Below are 26,467 nucleotides of genomic sequence, written 5' to 3'. Positions count from 1 at the left end.
AGAGTCAACCATGGGATTCATTTCAATAAGCAATTCTCTCTTCTGCTTTAACAAACATTGTTTTCTATCTTGTGTTTCCACCATAAAATGGTACTGATTGTGGAGGTTTACCAAATGCTGTCAGTCGTAGTATCTAATAGGATATTTTTCAAGTTTTGTACAAACTTTGCAGTAATTATCTCTGCTATTAACCATAATTTATCACAGACCTCGGGAGTAGTTTTTAATGATTGGAAGTGAGCAAAGACATGTCCTGGTAGAAGTTGTTATGTAGCAATGTTAATCCACAAAACTACTGCCCCATACCTATGTTGTTGGTATGTTGTGAAATTGACTTCTGCAAATTTAAAGCACAGCACAAAACTCACACCTACTACAGAAGAAAATATTTGTACAAGGATCTTGGCAGATTTGAAACAGAATTGAAGGATTTTTTTGTATGCTGAACCCAAGACTACTCAACTGATGCTGAAATTCTTCAGGATATTGGTCATACATTCAATGCTTTGTATGATAAATTATTAATCAGGACTTTTCATTGTTATTGGTGATAATATGAAGAAAAGAGGGAGAGGCTTATGAAATTTCAGTGTAATTATAAAGCCTGCAACTGGCTCTAAATAAAGAAATATACAAAGTTGTTCACTGCACCAAACATAAAATTTAACTAAAATACAGTGAGTCAGCCATGAGATATAATTCCTTGGCAGTAACAATACATGGGGGCTTTATTCTGTCACCCTTATGTCATGAAAGTTTGAACTCAATAGTGAGGCACAGAATAATAGAGTGCAAACAATAGCTGAGGCACTGGTGGGCACATTTCCTTCCAAAGCATTGTCTGTTTCTGTAGTATGAATTACAGTGCATTGCAAACATCATAAAATCTAAAATACATACAGTCAGTTATGTTTATAATAAGAAAGTTCATTCAATCATTCATATGAGTAAGATATATTCTCATACACATATGTATACACATAATGTCTCATGCTTCATAATGTTAAGATATTTAAACTGTGCCCATTTGATCACAAAAATTCCGAAATGTTAAAAGAAAGAGAGAGAGAGAGAGAGAGAGAGAGGATTGGCATCTGCTCACTTCCAGGTAACTATACATTGTGTGGAAATATGCTTAGCAGTACAGAAAGTTCCATGAACATTTGTACCACTTCTCTTTTTAAAGGAAGAGAGACAGGTGTTCTCAATGGCAGTAGTTAAATGAGTCACTGTTGTTGTGGCACAACATCTTCTGAAACTATATGGCTGAGTTCGAAGTTAGCTGAGGTCATTTATGTGGATGAACATTAGTCCTCATCTCCACACATATTCTAGAAAATCAATTTTAGCACAACTGGTATACAACTTTTGTGGCTTTCCTGTATTTTATTGGGTAGGAAATGCATGAGACTGCACCAATGTGAGAGGCAATGGATGGGGGTACTGGACAAATGTTTCACTGGAGACAGCAGGGCAATGGTGTATTGTGTGCAGGGCAGGGAGAAGGGTGATATTCAGATGAGCTAGGACACTGGATTGATTGAGTTATCAATAGAATACTACTTTGGGTGATGAGTATAGTATTTTGGTAAGATATCCTTCATTTCATCGTATGATGAGTATATTTGAAGCTGTGGTGTGCTGTTATGTTGGTAAAGGAACCACTTATCATTCAGATGCAGATGTTAGGTATTTTTGTTTATTGTGTATAGAGACACCATTTTTAGTTTTTTGAGGTGTATAAGTAGATACAGAAACAAAAGATATGCATGGACATGTAAGGCAGTTTACTTTGCTTAATAATGTAAATTGCAAACTTTTTCACGTACAAGACCATATTTACAATGGTGTAGCCCGAAAGTATGGTTTTAGTAGTACTGTCCACTTTTGTCACATCAAATATTTTAGAGGAAAGTTAAATTAATATTTTTGCTACATAGTATCTTGTGAAATACATTGCCTGACAGAAACATTAAGCACCCTGAAAGGAAGGAAGAAATGAAATGATACTTTGTGTTTTGAAAGGGTGTGTGATTTTATTTCAGTGATTATGAAGCCGAGTCAAGTTTACAAACAACTTGGCAGTAAGGCCCATTTATTAGTTGAATCCCCTCTGGCCTGAAATCATGCACTGAATTGGTTGGGAAGGGTATCAAAAACTGTTGCATTGCCTCCTGAGACAAGCTGGTCCACAACTGTTTTAATTGAATTTCAGTATCCTGGATACTGGCACTGAGGTGGATTTGTCCTAGCTAGTCCCATACAGGTTCTATCAGAGACAGATCTGGGGATCTTGATGGCCATGTGAGCATCTCACTATCATACAGAGAGTTCAACACATGCCATGTGTGGATGAGCACTGCCTGTTAAAAAATGGCACCAGAATGCTGTCACCTCAGAGTTAACATTTCAGGATGAGTATGTGCCATATCCATGAACTTCACAGTGATCATTCAATGTGTGAAGCTGTTCACACCCCTTATATACCCTACCAGGTCTGGAAGCAACACTAAACATGAAAATCACAAGTACACTCTGGTGACTGTTAACATATCACACAGAATTGGAACTCTAATCATTAACATACCTATCAATGGTGTGTCTGTTTATAAAGTTATATTTATGTCCAACCAAGACTTCTGGGTGCTTCACTCTTTTGTCAGACATTCTATATTACTGTGAACTAATGACAAAATACATTCAACTATTTGTCTTTCTAGGTATCAGGTCTTCCCCTACGAAATGGTGATCGCCATGCCGGAGAGATTGCATCCATGTCTCTAGAGCTTTTAGAAGCAGTGAAGCACCACCAGATTGCTCATCGACCAAATGATGTTCTTAAACTTAGAATAGGTGTACATACAGGTAGGTAGCAATAATTTAGTTGACATTAATTTTGTAAGGTCAGTGGAGGACATATTAATATAAATTAATTTATATTCTTTAAATGATGTGCCTCTGGGTGTTTTGCTGATTTGTATTTTGATGACTGACCCAGCTGTCTTCTTCATGTGCAGTGAGTTTTGCTCTTATGTGTATTCACTGCCTGGACTCCAAGCCAACTGTGAACTACTGTTTGTCTTGCATCACTATTTACAAATAACTTTGATTCCTGTTGCCCACTAAGTCCTTTGATGCTTTTCTGTTTTTTAGAGCTTTTATTGGAAAATAAGTAAGAAACGCTCCCCACTTCCACATACTCTTAAAAATAGCTAAGTTGTCCTGGCTGTCTACAGTGTCATGACCCCCGCTGAGCTGCTGTGCCAGGACAACATAGTTAGCCAGGAGATTGTAGCCATGCATGTAAATCTCTCTAGGACTTCCCAGGATGGAATATAATAGCCATCTACCAGAATAGGATATTACTTATGAATTACAGGAGACACTAAGCAGCAGATAGGCATATAAAAAAGGCTATTACTGTCTCAGACATACTTACACTACAAAACCAGTAAAGTAAATTGCCCCTCCCTCTTCTGTACCTCCCTCCCCCCCCCCCCCCCCCCCCCCCCCTCTCTCTCTCTCTCTCTCTCTCTCTCTCTCTCTCTCTCTCTCTCTCTGTGTGTGTGTGTGTGTGTGTGTGTGTGTGTGTGTGTGTGTGTGTGTAATGGTGTAATGCAATAATGCAGAGGGTCTGGAGCCACCAGTCTCTTAGGAAAAAAATTAACAGGAGATTTAAATGTTTAAAATAATAATATATGAAAGGCTCAGAAAAAATGACTATGTGCACAAGAATAATTAGTAATTTTGCTGAAATAAAAATTTATTGCATAAATCTAGGCAAGGGAGATGGGTCAACAGTGTGAAGATAAGAGCACACCAGGAGTACATCAAACGTTTGAATAGTTGTCCTTAGCATGACATAATAAATAAAAGGAATAGTTTTATCAGGAAGAAGCAGGTGATCCAAGAATACTGTCAGTGTTTAATTACAGAGAATAGAATGACTTTGAAGTCAGAATGCATAGTTTCTCCATTTACAAGAAGGGCAGTGAGCAGACTTTAACTGTTGCACCCATGCACTATGTTCTAAATGTAGGTTATGGTGATGGTGATTGATGAAGTGCATGTTTGACAAGTATTGCATTTTATTTGCCACAAGTGAGTGCTTGACCAACTCACAGTGATTTCAGTTTGTAACATTTCCACACTGATGATCACATGACTGCTATAATGAGCATTAGCACAAGTTCTGTTCAAGCATTGTTTTGAGGGTATATGAGTTCTGTTCAAAAAATTCCGGAACATTTGTAATGTCACCAATGGTGTGTTGGAGCAAAATGCGGCTGGCATTCCTGGCACACACTTTTGTTTAATGTCTAACTGCTGGAAGTTTCACTGTTGTATGTCTGTTAGTTACTGTTCAGTGCTGCATTGAGTAGAATGTTGTGTCACACAGTTTGCGAATTTTGAGATGGCAGTGTTAGAGGAGCAACGCATCTGCATTAAATTTTGCATGAAACTCAAGAAAACCTTTACAGAGACACACCAAATGATGCAGAAAGCCATACTTGGTGTTACAAATTGTTCACGTGGTTTAAAAATGGCCTCATTCAGGACACCCTTCGATGTCTACTGCTGATGCTCATGTCAGGAATGTCACTTGTTGGTGCATGACTATTGGGAAAAAAAACGAAATCACAGTGCTGTCCCATCCTCTATACTTTCCAGACTTAGCCCCTGCGAACCTTTTTTTTATATTTCCAAAGTTGAAAACCCCTTGAAAAGACAAAGATTTTCAATGCTAGATGAGATAAAGGAAGATTTACAGACAACGCTTTGTGCGATCCAGCAACAGACATACGAGACTGTTTCCGGAAGCGGAAACAGCATTGGGAGCAGTGTATCAATTGTCGGCAGGAGTATTTTGAAGGAGACCATGCACGCTAAGTAAAAGGTAAGTGTAGAAAAGTTTTGTAGGTGAAGTTCCGGAATTATTTGAACAAACCTTGTGCACTCCTCAGTGACGAGTTCGACTGATTGTGTGGTTGTGAGAGGACAATGAATGCATGTCTGGAACTAGACAAACTTTCTTCATGGTCATGGGGTGCCATCTATTTCATAGAGGCAGCAAGACAGAATTGAAAATGAATGGAGAACGCCAAACAAACTTTTGTATGCATTGGTAAGGAGCTCAAGTTGGGCTCGATAATGAGCTCATGTTGGGTTCGGCCCATGTGGACCACAGCTTGCAAAAATAGACTCTAAAGAAACACTTCTGCATTGTATGGTGGCTCCACTCACATTGCTTTTTCCTGACTTACAGTCATGCATGCCACACCGTTGCCAGAATTTTGCCTATTGGTTAGTGTGCATGATGGCAAACACCTGATGCAGCCAGCTTGTGCCAACCATGAGCAGTTCTGGCTCATCCATGCATTTTTGTGGTGCAGTTGCAACAACTTTATCCTGAACAGGTCAGCAGACACATTTGGAGCTGTTAAATAAATGGAAGGTATAGGAAAAAGAAATCAATTTGAACAGATGTTCAAAATACACAAAATTGTAGACATTTCCATAGATTTCCTGAAAAATATTATTGTCAAACTGTTGAAGCAAACATAAGCTGACAAAATAAGAACTATCACATGTTGTGTCTGGTATTCCGTGTTTGTAAATTGCCGCTTAGACCAATATACAGAAGGATATCCATTCAATATCACACTCGGTAATAGAATAGACAAACTGTTGAAGCAAACATAAGCTGACAAAATAAGAACTATCACATGTTGTGTCTGGTATTCCGTGTTTGTAAATTGCCGCTTAGACCAATATACAGAAGGATATCCATTCAATATCACACTCGGTAATAGAATAGAAGAGACACTAAGATATCTTCTTGGCATTTTTTTATGCCACTGAACAGACAATAAAGAACTAACAACAACAACAAAGGGGATACAAGTCTGCAGCAATAGGAATGATTCATAGAGAAATAAAGTTCTTAAACAAAGTTCCATAGTGGGCTAGCAAAGTTCCCTTATCAATTCAGCACCAGAGTAACATTGAGTGTCTAAGTTCCACAGTACATAGTTCACTGACTATAACTAATCCGGAAGTTCATGCAGATACTAAATGCAACTTGGCTATGCACTGTTTCCGGGGGGGGGGGGGGGGGGGGGCATTACAGTCAATGGCTAGTGATGGTTTCTCCTGGTGAAAGCTTACCTGCTCCTCATCATACTGCTCTGTGAACATCCAGGATAGGAGCCTCTTGCTGGGCAGATGGATACTTGTTCTGTGCTCTAGTGGTCGCATGATTGGGATAAGCAAAAAGTTACGTGACTGTCATGCCAGAGGTGGTGATGTGAGTGCCACTAGTGTTTATGTTGGCGCCATGGTTATCTGAGGACCTGGCCATAGGCTAGCTTTTAAATGTGTTGTCATGACAGCCTGTACATACTGGTCATTATATTTATTTACAAATAGTATCAGCCAGTTAGCATATTGAGGTCACCAGTGGACTGTGTTGACGGGTATTTTCAGACCCAGGATACAGCAGATAGCATACATACTGAGGTACCTTTATAATCAGTCAATTATTCGAGGTCTATTTCCAGAAAAGTTGTAGTATATGGTAATAATATCACTTTATAAAAGTGGAGACAGGTGTGTGGTTAGATGTAGTTTTAGGTATCATTTGGATTATTATTTATTCATTTCTTTTGAGTAAAACCAGTGTACACTAGCAATCAAATGAAAATAATTGATACAGTCCATTGCAGTTCTGAATACTGAGTGCGTTACTAATTTTTCCTTTCCTGAATCTAAGTCTATACTCTGCAAGCCACTGTGAAATGCATGACAGGTATAAATTACCTTTTTTTAATAGAAATTAGTATCACTTATTAGGCCTTCTTCCCATTCCATTTGCATATGGTGCATGGAGCACATGAATAATAATTGCATAAATTCCTCTGTGTGCACTCTTGATTAAATTCCTGTGCATGGACTGTAAACTGTGTTAGCTTGTTTTGTGATTCCTATGGGAGCAGTAGATAGGGGGTTGTAGTACATTCCTAAATTCCTCGCTTAAAGTGAATCCTTAAAGTTTTGTAAGTAGGCTTTCAGGGGTTAGTTTGAACTTATTTTTAAGCATCTGCCAGTTCAGCTTTTTTCAGCATCTCCATGAGTAATTATGTACTGACCAGACTAATTCTTATTTTCATCATTTACACCTGATTAATATATTGCTGTGAATTAAGTTTTTCCTGATACCATTAAAGTGTAACTAATTAAGATGATGTACCATTGGGGGTACAAAGCTGAGCCCAAAAGTTATCTTAGGGTTATAAGAAGAAGAAAGAAACATTGCCAAATTTTAGCATCAGATTGTATTCTGCTTTAATGAAAAAGTGTCGTGATCTTCATAAATTAAAAATCATTTAAGTCTAGGACCTAAAAATTTATGTAGCTACACTATGTGATCAGAAGTATCTGGACACCCACAAAAACATATGTGTTTCATATTAGGTGTATTATACTGCCACCTACTGCCAGGTACTCCATATCAGTGACCTCAGTAGTCATTATACATCGTGAGAGAGCAGAATGGGGCACTCTGTGGAACTCATGGACTTCGAACATGGTCAGGTGATTGGGTGTCACTTATGTCATACATCTTTACACGAGATTTCCACACTCCTAAACATCCCTAGGTCCACTGTTTCCAATGTGATAGTGAGGTGGAAATGTGAATGGACACATACAGTACAAAAGTGTACAGGCTGACCTTGTCTGCTGACTGACAGAGACTGCAGACAGTTGAAGATGGTTTAATGTGAAATAGGCAGACATCTATCCAAAGCATCACACAGTAACTCCAAACTGCATCAGGATCCACTGCAAGTACTATGATAGTTAGGTGGGAGGTGAGAAAACTTGGATTTCATGGTCAAGCAGCTGCTCATGAGCCACACATCACCCCGGTAAATGCCAAACGATGCCTCACTTGGTGTAAGGAGCATAAACATTAGATGATTGAACAGTGGAAAAGCATTGTGTGGAGTGACAAATCATGGTAAACAATGTGGTGATCTGATGGCAGGGTGTGGGTATGGCGAATGCCTAGCGAACGTCATCTGCCAGCATGTGTAGTGCCAACAGAAAATTCGGAGGTGGTGGTGTTATGGTGTGGTCATGTTTTTCATGGAGGAGGCTTGCACCCATTGTTGTTTTGTGTGGCACTATCTCAGCACAGGCCTACATTGATGTTGTAAGAACCTTCTTATTTCCCACTGTTGAAGAGCAATTCAGGGATGGCAATTGCATCTTTCAACACAATCGAGCACCTGTTCATAATGCACAGCCAGTGGCTGAGTGGTCACCCAACAATAATATCCTTGTAATAGACTGGCCTGCACAGAGTCCTGAACTGAATCCTATAGAAACCTTGGGGATGTTTTGGAACACTGACTCTGTGTTAGGCCTCACTGATTGACATCGACACCTCTCCTCAGTGCAGCACTCTGTGAAGAATGGGCTGTCATTCTCCAAGAAACCTTCTAGCACCTGATTGAACATATGCCCGTGAGAGTGGAAGCTGTCATCAAGGCTAAGGGTGGGCCAACACCACATTGAATTCCAGCATTACAGATGGAGGGCACCACAAAATTGTAAGCCATTTTCAGGCAGGTGTTTGGATACTTTTGATCACATAGTGTATTTATTTGTGTGGAAAGTAAACATATTATACTGAAAATTATGTCACCAGCTACATAGGTACAAGTTTTTTTTTAGTTTTTTTTATAAGTCTGGCAAATTTCCATGAATGAGTGAAAAATTTTTTGTTGCATCTTCATGGTTGGTAGGCTTCATTATTCCAAGAATCATATAAAGGATTTCAGCTATATACAGTGTACAGTTCATTGTTGACAGCAGCCTGAAATGGTCAGCTGTGTTGACAGCAATTGAAAATGGAGAAAACCGAATTTTGTTCTGTTGCTTAACATTTTCGTCTAAATGGTTGGACTGCTGCACAAATCACAACAGAATTGGATGAAGTTTATGAGGACTTTGCACCATAATTGAATACCATTTGCTTTTGTATTAATGAATTTAAACATGGTCGGACAAGCTGTTCAGTTGAGCTCACGACAAATTGATGAAAATCATGATGTGATAATGCAAGTCCACCAAATAAAAATTCAGTAGATTACTGAGACTGTAGGTATCTTAACTGAATGAGTGCATAATACCTTGCACAGAGACTTGGCTACGAAGAAGCTGTGGGCGAGGTAGATGCTGCGATTGCTAACAGTCAGCCAAAAGCGCATCCGGCGCATCATTTGAACACAATGTCTGGTGCTGTTTAATGGCAATCAGCAAGACTTTTTGCACTAATTTGTAATTCTTGATGAAACCTGGATCCATCAATGCATACCAGAGGGAAAATGTCTGTTGAAACAATAGACAAAGACTGGTAAAAGTGCACTAAAGGAGGCAAAGATCATTTTGTCAGATGTTAAGGTGATGGAATTTTTCTTGGAATTACCAAGGAATAATCTTTATAGATTACTTGGAAAAAGGCAGAATCATAATTGTGTCCAATTATACTTGGTTGTTGGTTTGTTTGAAACTTGCATTGGCTGAAAGAAAACCAAAGCTGGCATGCAAAGAAGTACTCTTTCACCAGGACAAAGCACCATTACACAATTGGTGATAACAATGGCAAAAGTACATGAACTGGGCTTTGAACTGGTTTCTCAACCAACGTGTTCGTCAGACTTAGTCCCAAGTGATTTCTTCCAGTTTCCTAACTTGAAACTTTGGCTTTCTGGGAAGAAATTTTCATCAAATGAGGAAGTGATGGTTGCAGTCAACAAGTATTTTGCAGAGATTGACAGAACCTATTTTTATGATGGGATGAAAAGGCTGGATGATTGCTTGACCAAGTGTATATCCCTCAAAGGAGAGTATGGCAAGAAATAAGGTGAGTTGTTTATGAAACAAACATTTCTTTATGCTGTTTCACCAGACTTACTAAACCACCCTCACACAAATGACACCCATGCATACAAACTTGTTTGTATTTAGCAACCTGTGAAAAGTATCAGATATAGTATTTCATGGATATGAAGAAGTATTGTTCGCATTCACACATTGGTACTGAAATTTCATAGTTAATCCTGTCTCTGAACCACTGGGAACGACAATTGGTCACATATGACCTCTGGCATATTGCTCTTTTTGGTATTATTAAGTTATAATTATTCACTGCCCCCATTTATTGTATGTCATCACTGTTATAGTCATTCTGATATTTGCTTTTTTATTTAATTCCAATAAATAGTTCTTATTTTAGTTTATTGTCCATTTTCATGAGTGTTGTTTCCTTAATGGTGAACTTTGTGTCTGTATCAAAATGCCAGAATGCTCAGGGGCATGCGAATCACCAAACGACAGTTAGTGCACCGGAATTTGAATTCCAAACATCCCGTGCTTGAAATGTGAAGACCGTAGCAAACCAGTCACTGGTGCAGATGTTCACAGACATGAGTGGAAGTGACATTGAGTTCAAATGAAAGGCTGTGAAGAGAAGATAGGGAAGCACCTGAAAAAACTGCAAGAGCAGAGATTTACTAGTGTGGATGCAGCCACTCACCTGATGCCACCACCCCACCTACTGGTGTGACCAAAGGCCACCACGCCAAAGGCTGCACTGATTCTGGGAGGTACACAGTTGAAGCGAGTGCAGGTAGCTGAGCAAAAGCCCAGCAGCCCAGTCAGAAGTCTTTACCTGATGGCATAATTGAAGACCTTGCAGCTGATGACCCCACTGAACAGAAGGACAAAGGGCAAGCCTAAGATAAATTCTATACAATTTACAGTATCTGTAACAATGATTCATGTTCTGAAACGATATTAATAATACAAATTTGAAAAAAATTAATGTTGATAACAAATATTTTTCACAAAAAATGCTTCCAAGAAGTGACAGAATATGCTTAAAAAACAAGCAATTAAGTCAACAAATAATTAAAAAAATATTGTATCCTATATGCTTTCTGTTCACATCACTGAAAGAGAATTATCAGTGATGGGTGCAAACCAACAGGAAGACAGAGACAGATCTTCAATCATTTATTTATTTAAACATAAATTAACTATGTAGCACCAGTTATTAAACTCTTTAAACCAACCAAAAATTTATATTTAACCACAGAAGTATGGAAAACTTATATCTAAGTAAATAAATACACAAATTTAGAAAATACTTAATTTTTAGAAGCATAATCAAAATATCCACGGGTATGCTGCCGGTCTATAGTGTCCAACGGGCACAATATTTCGGCGATCAAACATGTCGCCATCATCAGGTGAACTGACGGACTGAGCTCCTGTGAACGTGCCGGCACGGAGATCCGTACGCTATGGCTGCTCAGAGGGAACTGGGTTCGGTCGCGGCGGCGGCCGATTTAAATACCCTCCGCCCGCGGCGCGCTCCCTCCGCCGTCCGCGCCCAGCGCCACGGTCGCGCGGTGGAACAGATTGCGACGGCGTCTGAGATGACGTCGGTGTGATGGCTCTGTCCGCCGTGGTCGTCACAACTATACGTCTGCTCGATTTACTCTTGATTAATCCGATCGCTGGTTCCCAAGCCTTGCTAAGATTATAGCCACAGTCCCGGTTTATGAGGTCGTCATTGGTGCGAATTTCGATGGCCTCTCTAACAACGCTGTCCCAGTATCTCGACGTCTGTACCAGAATCCTCGTGCGGTCATACTCCATGGCGTGATTTTCCGACAAACAATGTTCAGCGACCGCCGACTTGCTCGGATACATCAGTCGAGTGTGCCTCTGGTGTTCACGGCATCGATCCTCGACGGTACGCATCGTCTGACCAATATACGACTTGCCACATTGACACGGAATCTGGTACACGCCGGCCTTCCTCAAACCGAGGTCATCTTTGGCGCTCCCCACTAGTGCACGAGTTTTATTTGGAGGACAAAACACAGTTCCGACCCGGTGTTTCTTCAGAATGCGGGCGATTTTCCCCGAGAGTGCGCCTGTGTATGGAATAAATGCAGTGCCTACCTCCTCCCTCGTGACTTCATCCATCTCAACAGGTTGTGCTGCAGTGGTTGGGCGGAGAGCACGTTGAATCTGCCACTCTGAGTACCCATTTTTTCGAAATACAGTTCTCAGATGTTCCAATTCCTGGGGTAGACTCTCTGCGTCGGAGATAGTGCGCGCCCTATGTACTAGAGTTTTAAGTACCCCATTCCTCTGTGAAGGGTGGTGGCAGCTGTCTGCATGCAAATACAGATCAGTGTGCGTAGCCTTCCGATACACCCCATGACCTAGGGTGCCGTCAGCCCTTCTCTTGACCAAGACGTCAAGGAAAGGTAATTTACCCTCCGTTTCAGTCTCCATAGTGAATTTGATGTTGGGGTGTATGGAGTTTAGATGTGTAAGGAAGTCAAGGAGTTTATCCATACCATGTGGCCAGATGACGAACGTGTCGTCCACGTAACGGAAAAAGCAAGTAGGTTTCCATACGGATGACGACAGGGCTTCCTCCTCGAAGTTCTCCATGTACAAATTCGCTACCACCGGTGAGAGTGGGCTACCCATGGCGACTCCCTCCGTTTGCTCGTAGTATTCTCCATTAAAAAGAAAATACGTGGAAGTCAAGACATGCCTTGGCATGCCTTGGCATGTCTTGACTTCCACGTATTTTCTTTTTAATGGAGAATACTACGAGCAAACGGAGGGAGTCGCCATGGGTAGCCCACTCTCACCGGTGGTAGCGAATTTGTACATGGAGAACTTCGAGGAGGAAGCCCTGTCGTCATCCGTATGGAAACCTACTTGCTTTTTCCGTTACGTGGACGACACGTTCGTCATCTGGCCACATGGTATGGATAAACTCCTTGACTTCCTTACACATCTAAACTCCATACACCACAACATCAAATTCACTATGGAGACTGAAACGGAGGGTAAATTACCTTTCCTTGACGTCTTGGTCAAGAGAAGGGCTGACGGCACCCTAGGTCATGGGGTGTATCGGAAGGCTACGCACACTGATCTGTATTTGCATGCAGACAGCTGCCACCACCCTTCACAGAGGAATGGGGTACTTAAAACTCTAGTACATAGGGCGCGCACTATCTCCGACGCAGAGAGTCTACCCCAGGAATTGGAACATCTGAGAACTGTATTTCGAAAAAATGGGTACTCAGAGTGGCAGATTCAACGTGCTCTCCGCCCAACCACTGCAGCACAACCTGTTGAGATGGATGAAGTCACGAGGGAGGAGGTAGGCACTGCATTTATTCCATACACAGGCGCACTCTCGGGGAAAATCGCCCGCATTCTGAAGAAACACCGGGTCGGAACTGTGTTTTGTCCTCCAAATAAAACTCGTGCACTAGTGGGGAGCGCCAAAGATGACCTCGGTTTGAGGAAGGCCGGCGTGTACCAGATTCCGTGTCAATGTGGCAAGTCGTATATTGGTCAGACGATGCGTACCGTCGAGGATCGATGCCGTGAACACCAGAGGCACACTCGACTGATGTATCCGAGCAAGTCGGCGGTCGCTGAACATTGTTTGTCGGAAAATCACGCCATGGAGTATGACCGCACGAGGATTCTGGTACAGACGTCGAGATACTGGGACAGCGTTGTTAGAGAGGCCATCGAAATTCGCACCAATGACGACCTCATAAACCGGGACTGTGGCTATAATCTTAGCAAGGCTTGGGAACCAGCGATCGGATTAATCAAGAGTAAATCGAGCAGACGTATAGTTGTGACGACCACGGCGGACAGAGCCATCACACCGACGTCATCTCAGACGCCGTCGCAATCTGTTCCACCGCGCGACCGTGGCGCTGGGCGCGGACGGCGGAGGGAGCGCGCCGCGGGCGGAGGGTATTTAAATCGGCCGCCGCCGCGACCGAACCCAGTTCCCTCTGAGCAGCCATAGCGTACGGATCTCCGTGCCGGCACGTTCACAGGAGCTCAGTCCGTCAGTTCACCTGATGATGGCGACATGTTTGATCGCCGAAATATTGTGCCCGTTGGACACTATAGACCGGCAGCATACCCGTGGATATTTTGATTATCAAATACGCCGGGAGAAACTCAAGAATTTAGAAGCATAGTTCTTTTTACATCTTTTTGAGATAAAATACATTATTTATGCCCAAAAAAAGTTGGCAACTAGTCATGGTTCATGTATAGCTGAAAAGACTGAATGAGTATGTAAGTGAAAACACTCAAATCCGGAGACTGAGTGACAACATTCGTGTAACTGATGTCATCGTCAGAGACTTGTGCTCAGCTGCTTGTTTCACATTGACTGAAACCATTCAAGCCTGGAGTGTGTGTGAAAAACAATCATACAGCTGATGTGGTCACAGAGACTATTTCATTTGATTGTTTGATTTGACTAAAAAAGTGGGTAAAAAGGGGGAAGGGGGTGCCAAGCAATGGGCAAATCACTTGTGAAAACCAGTTGGCTGTCCCATTGTCTGGTAATGTACAAGTTGACTTGTTCCGCATCTCTGAAGGCTTTCCCTCATGATAGAGTTTATGGAACAGATTGTATGAATGTGAAAGAATGAATTTATCAATGGTGATGTTTTAAAAATACTTGCTGCAAACTTTATTTTTTACAGTGATTGAAGAATATATTGCATTTAATTTATCAAACAATGGAATTGCCAGGTAGGAATATCAACAATTTAGGAAAAAGACAGTTTGCTACTTACCATAAAGAAGACACGTCAAGTTGTAGACAGACACAATTAAAAGACACTCACATATAGCTTTTGGCCACAGCCTTCATAATAAAAGACACACACACACATACATACAACTGCCAACTCCAGCATCTCGGGGTGGAATGCAGCATCACGTGGGATGCAAGCAGCAATATGGAGGGGGCTTACTTGCAGCCCTCTGCCAATGCATCCACCCATCTTTCCCCACTCCTCTTCTTTTTTGCTCCCTTTTTCCCCACCTTCCTGCCCCACAACCTCCTGATGTTGCGCTTGTGGCAGCCTAGTCGCTGCACACTCCACCGTCGGCGTTTGTCTCTCTTCTCACCTGTACATTGCTATCCTTTCCCCTTCCCTACCCCTCCAGATTGCTGTTTGCATCCCACGTGATACAGTATTCTATCCTGAGATCCTGTAGTTGGCGGTCGTGTGTGTGTGAGATGTGCTTGCTTGTGTGTATGTTTTACTGATGAACGCAGCGGCCGAAAATTGTGTGTGAGCGTCTTTTAATTGTGCCTGTCTGCAACTTGATGTGTCTTCGTTTTGCTAAGTAGCAATCTGTCTTATCTGACATTGTTGATATCTTTACATTTAATTTACAGTGTTTCCTTTGCATTAATGTTGGTTTGCTACAGCTTGTATCTTGGGACATTTTCTATTCCTTTGCGTGACTTGTATTTATGAAGAAAAGAACTTTCCAGTCAGATAGGTACATTTTTTTTTTATTCAAAAATTTTCTTGCAGGTCCTGTTGTGGCAGGTGTTGTGGGACTCACTATGCCACGTTACTGTCTATTTGGTGACACAGTTAATACGGCATCACGTATGGAGTCCAATGGGGAACCTCTCAAAATACATATTAGTATGCAATGTCATGAAGCTCTTGAGAAGCTAGGTGGATACATCATTGAAGAAAGAGGCATGGTATACATGAAAGGAAAAGGTGAAGTAAGAACCTTCTGGCTGGTAGGAGCAACAGATAAAGCCATTCAGAAACGAGAGGTAAGACACTTTAATTTGTGTTTGAAATATTATGATGGTAGTTCCCTGATTTGGTGTATTGCACATTTTTGCAACCTGAGAAAGGAAGTAGTGTGTCATGTGATTTTTGTGCATTTGTTACATGAATTATGAATCTGCACTGTTGAACAGTATCTACAGTGATTATGATCTAAGTAATATCATCGTCAAATAAACTTCAGTTTACTTGTGTTTAGCCAATAAACTGAAATTTCCTGTTGTAGTTATGCTATTGTGCATATTTTACTAGCATTAGCACTCATTTTTTTTTATAAATACTGTTTTCTATTTTTAACTTATGCATATGATTCACAACAGATAATGATGAAGTACTGACAAGCTTGTAATACCAGTTCTGCATAGAAAGATTTTCTTTTGATGAATAGTTCTCACCACAGTGTATTCCATACACGACCACATCTGTAGAACAGGGTAATCTGCTTTCTCGAGGATCACACTGATTTATTTTTCTAATGTGTTTTGCTTGTTCTATTTCCTGGTGAACAGAATAATAGTTCCAGTGGAAGTAGCTTGTGATCTTCTCATATGCATCCACTGCTTGCACTGATTTTAATGCCCTATTATACTATATGGCACCTGTTTCAAACCCACTTTATTTACCTCCTCACTGTATTGAGAAACTGAAATTAGAAAAATCTTTCAGCTGCACTATGTTGGCATTTTTTTCCTCTTTGATAAAAACTTGTGACATCCTTAGCATGTTGGAAACCTGAAAGGAAGAAGATACTGAAGTTGTCTTTCCAAAGGATTTACAGCAGGTCCCCATGTGAACAGGATGATGGCCTTCAATTTCTCGATGTCAGTCAAAAATTATATCACCTTACTCCTTATAAATAAGCATCCTATGCTGCCTTAGGCATCTGATACTCATACTGGAAATAAGGAATTTTTATCACACATTGTAATTATGCTGTGAGATAACTTGCAGTCTGTAAAGTCAGTGTAACAAATGTGATTCGACACAATAACTGTTCACAAAGAATTATATAATATGACTGGTCCCAGTAGGGAATAATTAAGCTAAGTCTATCTGAATGAAAGTTTTGTCTTGTATTCACATCAGTGATATGTCTTACTCATCATAGTCAAAAATTGATGCACTAACTCATTATTAGGTACAGAAAGCAGTGCCATAATGTTCCCTACACCATTTCCCCCTCAGCCTTCTGACAGGTTTGATGTTGTCTGCCAGAGCTTCCACTACTGTGCCACTCTCTTCATCTCAAAGTAGCACTTACCCCAAATGTCAGTTATTTGTTGGGTGTATTCTTATCTCTGTCTTTTTCCACAGTTTTTGTTCATTGCAGCTCCCTCTGTTACCATGGAATTTATTAGCTGATTTATTAATATTTCTTCTTGTTAGTGTTGTTCACATACTCCTTTCCCTACTGAATCTGGTGAAGGTCCTCCTCATGTCCTTTACATAAAAGCTCATCTCAAAACAGCCAGACAGCTTCAATATACCCCTTCACTTATTTTGCTGATGTAATAAGGTTCCACTTCAACAAAAAATTTTCAGAATGTCATATTTCCTAATCAATTTTGTTGAATCACTCATAATGAGATCAAAGTAAACATCAGATGAATGTTGCTTTTACGATGTGTGATGGTTATTCTAAAGTTCATTCTGATCAGTTTGGTTCAGTTCAGCTGGGGCTTAAGTTGCTATCATGTTCCTCTACCAGAATAGCCTGTCACATCTTTTTGTCTCTATTCTGATAATGTACTCCATTATGTCTCTAGCAAACACAGTGTGTAGTGGTCCTTCAATAAATCCTAATTCATTGTCCAATAAATCCAGTAATAAATGAAGCAGGAGATGTGAAGCATATTCTCTCAGGCTTTAGATTACATTCTGTTGTATTTGAATTGCTGTTGCACTCACATGACCAAACAATGCAGAAGGTAGCCACTGAAATGAATCTTTCATGAAATAAAGTACAAAGAGAGACTTCCCCAAAGACTGTGATGGCCTTTATTGCAGTATAAAATCTCACTTATACATCAAGTTAGACACTGTAAACAAAGAGAATTTCACTACTTTTTAAGCAACCACCTTTTTTTTTATTTAAGTGCTTATTTTCACACATTTGGAGTAGGTACATTTGTGTGCTGATGTTGTAATATAAATACATTTGTTTGTTTCAAGTAATTTATCTATGACTACATTTGTGACTTTGTTCCAGGTTGATCTTACTGAATTACCACCACTTTTCTGTCGACCGAGGCGTAGCCCTAAGATGAACACAGACTCTCGACAACCTTCAATCTGTGGTGGTTTTGGACCAGGCAGCAGACGTCAGTCCAGCATACCAAGAGAAAATAGCTTAGATGTTGAAAGTGCATCTACTCTTCGTGCCTTTGCAGTATGTAATGCTGCTAATAACTCTAGTCCTGTAGCAAATCATAGCCAGCGCAGTGGGTCAAAACGTGCAGAACTGTCCCCACTCTATATAAACGATGTAAGTGAATCTAGAACTACGTTGAGTGCATCAGCTCTTGAAAGTCAGTCAGTACTCTCAGTGGAGGATTGCAACGAAAACTGTGTTAACAAAACATCAATCAACCAAAGTCAGAGAGCATTATCTACTGTGGAGACTACTAGTGGTAATAAGTTTCTAGAAGATAATAGTCGCAGTACATTCCCTCAGACTCTTAGAGAGGCTAGATCATTAGACCCTCTGCCAGACTATGACTCAACAAATGTTGGGCATCTACAATTGAACTTGCAAGTACCTAAGAGAAGCTCTCGATCTCTTGAAAACTGTGTGGGTTGCAGTGGTAAATTAGTTCCTGCCATGCAGTTCTCCTCAGAGCGCTGCCATGCTGTAAATAACAATTTCCCAAATGGTGATGCTATTCTTCTTTCCCCACAGAGTAACAATGTGTGTGGGGGAAGCAGCACTGATGACATTCAGACACCTCTTCTGCAAAATTTTTCAGATATTGATGAGACTATTACTGTGAAACGTCAGCTGAGAAGAGGGAAAAGTGGGGCTGAACCGCTTCCTGATTTCCATCCTGATAAACGATGGCGCTCATTGGAAGAAATGCCAGGAAATGATGCTAATGTTAATGGACATAGTAAGAAAACACTAGCTCGTAATTCTATACGTAGTTGGCTTGCAGGATTGTTCAATGGAAATGGTCTCAGAACAAGTGATGCCTCATTGAGAAAAGGCATTCACAGTGGTTATAGTGATCTACAATCAGAAAAAGAAAGCATAGTCTGATAAATTGCCTTCTGCTATTCAGTTTCAGTCTAAGCTGTCAACATGTGTACATATATAACTACCAATAGGTAGTGTAGTATCTTAACATATATACCTCTTAAATGTTGCTAAAATGAATACTGACTATACAAATGCTGGTAATAAAATACTGGCATTGTTTTATTTTTTAATAAATCAAACAAAAAATATAATTTGTAATTTAAAGTAAAGGTGCTCAGAGGCAGTTGTTGCCAACACCATCTGCAGGTGAATGTTTAGTTTAAATATAGTGTTATTAATTGCAATAGATTGTTGGCCATTACTTTCAGATGCCTTTAAGCACATATTATTTTAAACACGAAAACAAGCAACAAATATTAATTAAACAGACAGAATGTCTGCATGGCTGTGAAAATAAATTTTAGTATAAAACATAATTTTAAGGTGCCAAGTACAGTAGATAAATAATTATTTGACATGTTGTACATAAGAGAGATTGTGTGAAAGAGAATGAGTGATTTAAATGTTTTTTGAATTGATTAGAGTGTAATACAAATCACACAACACTTTTTTGTTTGTTTGTAAAAAAAGAACTGAAGACTAAAGGTTGATAAACCTTGACATTTTTAAGAAATATAACAAATGTTTCCTCAGGTATAAAGGCATTTTTTTTACAAAAACGTTTCTTGTATGTGAAGAACAGCTCCTTTCTGCTATGTGTTGCAATGGACATAAAATTAGCAACAGAACCTGACCAGTTTGTCAGTTCACGGAAAAACAGATGAATCACATAGCACTTGCTGTGCCTGTTGATTAACATCTAGTTAAATTTTGTTGGCAATTTTCAAGGAACACTGTTTTATCCGACAACATTACATACCTAGTTCTGTGCTTCAAGTGTCATTTAACTGAAACCCATATGTCTGTTTTCATTGCTCAAAGTGATTCTAAACTTTATTTATCCATTACATTCAAATCTGCTGTTATTATGAAGCGTGAGTGGTTTTGTAAATTTCACTACTTCTCTGCATTTTTTGAAACCACATACCACAAGATGTTTCGAAAAATTTTCAAAATTTTGTACAGTGTAAGCTGAATGCTTTTTGTTGTTGTTGTGAAGACATAGTTTCCTATCTTTTCTTTGGTTTATATTTCTACCTATCATCTAACTGCACCATTAAGTTATGTCAGAAAATCTTATTGGTGGTCCATCATTTGAAATAGACCCTCACTTATGATTTACTATCTTTGACAGTCAACAGTTATAGATAACACATCTGATGACTGTGTTCTTATGTTGCTATTTTTTACATTACTTTATGTTATTAAGTTTCAGTTCTGCATCCAGTTTAGCACCTGATGTTTGTTACTTTGAGTGGCAATAATTTTCTAACTAATGCTTCAAAGTTCTCATAAGTTGAGTAAGCATTAGGTACCAGCCATGTAGATTCAGAGGCCAGTCAGTTTGCCAGTTCTTTGGTGCCCTCATTCCAGGTGATTACAAATATTTTTTGTAAAAATTCATCATTGTGAAAACCATTAAGTCACTGCCAAGTATAAGGTAAAAGTCCACTCAAAAGCACTGTGCCAGTTTCTGCCACAGACTGAACAATGTGTAATTTTTGTGGAAACTTCAGAAAAGTTCCATTTAATCAGAGGAACACATACAAATTGTTTAAATACTTTTTAAAAATGATGTATCCACTGTTCTGATATGGCCATTTCACTTTAAATCAGTCTGTACACATACTCCTAACTATTTTATGGTCAAAACTGCTTCCAATGATTGACCACCAAATGTTTAATCTAAATATATTTCTTGTTTTTGCTGATTTATGCACAATAAGTTACATTTCATTATCTTCAGGGTCAACTGCCATTCCTTGTATCAAGTGTGATTCTATGCAGGTACATTGCCCTACAACTGTCTGGTGTTATGACTTTCTTCAATACAACAGCAACAACAGTAGATATGTTGCAACAGTTGCATGTGATTTTAGCTCTAAGATTAAAAGCTTTTAAAATTAAATCTAAACCTAAAATCAAGTGGTTTGTGAATTTAATTTTCTTAAATCTGATTTCCAGTTTTCTAGGTTTATAATGTCTCATATTTGATTAGCATTTCATCTACCGTTTGCTGATGTTCTTCCCATGTCTTTGAAGCAACCAGAATACTGTCATCTTATACCATAATTTCATTAATTATGGAATCATAAGCTTTAGAGTCAAATTCTCTACTTCACTCAGTTATAAAATAAATTATGGCTATGCTGTTTTCAGAAGTTCATTCATAATCATATTGTTTTTGCATACCACCAATCCTAATAATGATGTTTCTTCTGTGATAAACAGTGAAAAGAAAAAAAAGTTTCATGCATCACGTGTCTTCAAAACACCAAATGAGCTATAAATTTTTCATTCTGTTATCTGCCAAATTTTACAGTACACTTAGGAATCATGCAAATAATCAAATCAGGATTCTGGTACTGTGAAATTATTGCCACAGTTTTATAATTGAACATATGATATTAATCTAGTCATTTATTCTTTGTGTGATGGGTGTATGTAAGAGTACTATGGTACTGTACGAATCTGCAACACAGATCGAAATTCTGAAGCTGTTGTTTAATTTTATATCTGTTGGTATTTATACTCATGCTGTGGATACTTTGGATAACATTTGGTATGACAAATGTATTTCAACTGTTTCGTTTCTCTCAGCACAATACATTGGTATAATCTCACTGACACTGTGGAAGTATCGTGAAAATGTGTTGCAGAAGCAATTTCTAGGAAATTGTCATTATCTGTATTTCATTCTGTATCATGTACTTAAACCTGAAGATTTTTGTTAATTATCAGTAGAAGATAAATTAGGTAAATGATATGACTGTTATGGTGTCAGTAAAAAATTGAATTGAATTTTTGGAAAGATTTCACATTTTTAACTGGGAATATATTCTGAAACAGCTTCTCAAACTAAAATCCTCAAAGCACTGTTTAATAATATTTTTAAACACAAAATTACTGAAAAAAGTGATGTGCAGCATACTGAATTAATTATAAGGCACATATTTATGTTTTCAGAATATTCAACCTCAAATTAAATTTGCATCAGTTGAATTCTTTGGATAACTGAAATGTAAAACATGAACTGATTTTGAATTAAAAACAATTGTGTATCCCATATTTTGTATCTATGAGACTGTGTGCCGACTGTGTAGATACACATTCCTTCATTGAAAATGCCACTCTAAGGACATGAAACGATGCCGGTATTTGTGAATGTGTGTTAGATTTTTGTGAGAATATGTATTTCACGTATGTTTGTACAGTTAATGAAATTTATATGTTAAAAACAGAAAGCATACCTGTGACAGTTGCACTGTGCCTTTTTGAAAATGTGTTTGATTCCTTTTAAGTAATCTACTCTGTACCAAATGTTATGCTATTTCCCATAATTTGTGTTGGAAACTGATTGTTAGCCTTTTAAAACATAACTCAGATCTTCTAAAAAATTGTTAAAATTAATAATTTTGAAACTACCAGACAAATTTTAAGTTATAGGCAAGTTAGAAAATTTTGTAACTGGTGTGCAGTGAGTGATTGTGAAATGATTGATCTTATTTGTTGATAATGTTTTTATAATATTTCATTTTGTGGGTAAATTATAAATAATAATATGTGAAGTGTGTGTATGACAAAGTATAAGCTTTGTGTTTGATTTTATTTATATTTGCACAAAGCTGTTCAATGTTCATCTTTGCACTGTGATAAAGAAAACAGAAGGTAACTTTAGGCTTATAATCAAAAATTTCGTATTTCAATCTGAAAATAATCAGAGAGGTGTAAGATGATTTTTATAGTCAGAGGCCTTAGTGGTTCAAGCATTTCACCATGTTACACAGTACAAATATATTGTAGTTGATGTGTTATATGCTGTTGAGAATCAAAATGCAGAGAAATAAATATTTAAAGCTTTAAGATATTGAGTTTTTCAGATCTGCGTTCTGCATTTCACTGAACTGCATAACAGTTGTTTCCTGTTATTATGTTTTCATACAGCCATTCTTTCCATTCCATAATGTGTAATGACAATAAGATGACTACTGTGACTCTTTTAGTAGTGTAATAATTACAAGTTGTCATCAAAGCCTCATCACCAAAATGAACAGCAAAACATGTATTGACTATTGTCATTGAAAACTTCCTCAAATTCTTGTACTAATGTCACTTAAAGTAATTAATATCTACCTGGTTGTCTCCTAACTTACGTTCTTCAGCATAACTGTAACATCAGCTAATTGCAATACTGAACACAAAAATAATTGTCAGGGAGGCTTTGGAACAGAGTAAATAATAACTCCTTCTGAACTCTATAGACGAGGAGGCAAAGGCATTCAACAAGCTGTCTTACTTAAAGCAACAAATTGGGAATAATTACCAATTAAAAAAGTTTATCTCATTAGCCACTCCTAAATGCCACATGAATATTAAGATTCAAAAATTAAAAAATCCATTCTGCTGCATGACAAGTAGCAATGTTCATTGTAAAAATACATGCCAAACAATAGTGTATTGTAAACAGGTCCCTTTTATAGCTGAAGATATTTTCTTTTAAAACTATCAGTGGAAGAGTGTAAATATTAAGCAACCAATAGAAGGTACACTGCGGTAGTCAAATATAATTGATGAAGAAGATGTTTGCTGCTGCTGTCCCCTCCTCCCCTCTCCCCCTCTACACCCACACACGGTAGTGGCTTTCCTTTTACTTTACTGGGTTACATTTAGGCAACTTATAAGCGGTATTGTGATAATCCATTCTTAATATAATGAATATATTAAGTTTCTAAGAGTTATTCATTTCTCTTTATGTTTATTTCTGTTGTTCCACATTCATGAACATCACCTTGATGGTATCAGTCTGACATGATGAATAAGTCAAGCACTTGGACCAGCAGTTTTGACTGTTTTTGAATCTTAATTACTGAATATTTAGTTTCCTAGTGTTTAAAAATTTAAATTTTTTCCTATATTACTTCAGCCTCTTTTGGGGAACTTGCTACAACTTAGATAAATATCAGTTCCTTGGTGAGGTGCAACAACTGATTCCACTTCCATATTCTCAAACAAATACTCTGTATTCACAGATAATTCTATTTTATAATTGCTGTGATTTGGAAGAGAGTAAATAATTTTATCTGTCTTGAGGAGTTTCTGAATTTGTCATCCACAAAGCTTCTTAAAAATTAATTAACAAATTCATTTGCATCACAATTATAGGAGTTTTTACCTGAAATGCCTGGTTTCTGTTCACTTCCAAAAGTGACTGTAAACATCAGAATGCCCAACATTCACAATACTGATATTCAGCAAGTAGGCAATACAGCACTCTACAAATTTTCTTTTGTTTTTACCAGCATATTTGACTCATCTAGGCTACTATGAGGGTTGACTGTAAATTAATGCCTCCACCTTCGTAACACTTCAACAGTTGGCAGCATTGGTATGTGGCAGGTTCTGGCTTGTTCCGTAGCCTCTTCTCTACAGCTCCAGTTGGTGGAACGGTTGTGTTCTTACAGCGTACAGTATGGAATCCTGTGCAGACAGTCGGTCAATGCGATTTAAGCAACATGCAGTCACTGAATTCTTGACAGCAGAAGGAGTCACCGCAAAGGAGATTCATCAGAGAATGAGAGCAGTTTATGGTGATTGTGTTGATGAGAGTACTGTGTGTCTTTGGGTAAGTAGGTTTAAAGACGTTAAGGCAGGAACATCTGGCCTGCGTGACAAACAAAGAGTTCGACGTACTATGACAGCGACTGCTGGGTTTCACAAGCAAAATGTTGAAAGATTGATTCAGGACGATCGTCGTATCACTCAGAGAGAAATTGCAAGCACAATTGTCATTTCACAAGAACATGTGGGTCACATTATTGCTTTGCTTGGCTATCAAAAGATCTGTGCACGATGGGTACCGTGGATGCTGACTCCTGAAATGAAAGTGCACAGACTTGAAATTTGCCAGGAACTCCTCCTGCATTAGGAGAATGAAGGTGATGCCTTTCTCCATTCAATTGTGACAGTAGATGAAATGTGGTTACACCATTACGACATGGCGACGAAATGTCAGTCTATGGAATATCGACACAAAGACTTGCCCCAGAGAAAGAAATTCAAGACGCTGCTCTCAGCTGGAAAAAATCATGGTCACAGTGCTCTGGGATGCAGATGATGTTATCCTCATTGATTTCCTTCATTGTAGAACAAGAATAAATTAAGAGCTTTAAATCACGATGCTGCGAACTCTGAAACAACAGCTAACAAGGTTCTGAAAGGAAAAGGGAAATGTTTTCCTGCAGCATGACAATGCCAAACCACACACTTCACATACCACCACAGCAGAACTTCAGAGACTGAATCTCACCACCGTACAGTATCCTCCATACAGTCCATATTTAGCACTGCCTGACTTCCATCTGTTCCCGATAATGAAAGACGATTTGCGGGGACATCATTATGCTTCTGATGAAGATGTTGAGAGAACTGTGAGACCGTGGTTGCAGAAATAGAGCGTTGAGGCAGGAACATCTGGCCTGCATGACAAACAAAGAGTTCGACATCCTATGACAGCGACCGCTGAGTTTCACAAGCAAAATGTTGAAAGATTGATTCAGGACGATTGTCGTATCACTCAGAGAGAAATTGCAAGCACAGCTTCAGAAAACTTGTTCATTGTTAGCAGAAATGTATCCAATTGGTTGGTGATTATGTGGAAAAGTGAACATTCATAATTACAGATCACATTCTGAGGATTATTTCTGCATTTCATTTATTAAAATATTCCCATCCAAACCCAATTAACGAAGGTGGAGGCATTACTTTTCGTTCAATCATCGTAGTAAGAAGAATTAAAAAGAAAAAATGCTCCCACACCTGGAACCAGGTTAAAACTGACAATATCTGTTCTACTATTTTAATGCTTGAAACTAATTGGCCCCTGGTGAATAGCACTTTTCAGTGTTGATAATAACTTGGTTGTTAATAGCAGTAAATAACCAGTTTTGATTATGATGCAAGACTGCATGTTGTTATAAAATGTCACCAGGCTGTCTGTTCTGGATCACACTGCTGCCACATTTAGCATTTGACAATAAATGCAAGACAGGTAAGGGACTAATGCCATAGAGTACTGTTTGTAAAACCAAATTAGGATTCCATCTGGACTTGGTGATTTATTTGCTTTAAAATCTTTCAGCTATTTCTCTATGCCAGGAAGGCTTATTAGTATGTTGTCTATATGGGAATCTGTCTGTCTTTTTCTAGGCAGTCATCTTCACTTAAAACTGACTGTGCCAGTTTTACTCTAAACCCTGTTTAATTTAGGAGTTCTTCAAGTCTCATTGTCTGTAATTTGTTCTTCTTTTATTATGTATGCGAATGATTCACTGCTGGTGGTAGTGTAATACCATCAGAACCCTCA

At 38.8% G+C, this 26,467-nt stretch overlaps 1 protein-coding gene across 1 annotated transcript in view; it reads left to right on the top strand.

Moving 5' to 3' along the window:
• Positions 1 to 22,968, top strand: part of LOC126090575 (receptor-type guanylate cyclase Gyc76C-like) — a 507,434-nt gene extending 484,466 nt beyond the window's left edge. The window contains exons 19-21 of the mRNA XM_049906996.1: positions 2,721 to 2,865; positions 15,477 to 15,733; positions 17,959 to 22,968. Of these exons, the coding sequence (XP_049762953.1) occupies positions 2,721 to 2,865; positions 15,477 to 15,733; positions 17,959 to 19,005 (1,449 nt within the window). The 3' untranslated portion in view covers positions 19,006 to 22,968. The remainder of the gene's footprint in view (positions 1 to 2,720; positions 2,866 to 15,476; positions 15,734 to 17,958) is intronic.
• Positions 22,969 to 26,467: the final 3,499 nt, after the last annotated feature.

This window comes from Schistocerca cancellata, chromosome 1, assembly GCF_023864275.1.
Source record: "Schistocerca cancellata isolate TAMUIC-IGC-003103 chromosome 1, iqSchCanc2.1, whole genome shotgun sequence".
Lineage (NCBI taxonomy): Eukaryota > Metazoa > Arthropoda > Insecta > Orthoptera > Acrididae > Schistocerca > Schistocerca cancellata.
This window is presented reverse-complemented; position numbering and strand designations above follow the sequence as displayed.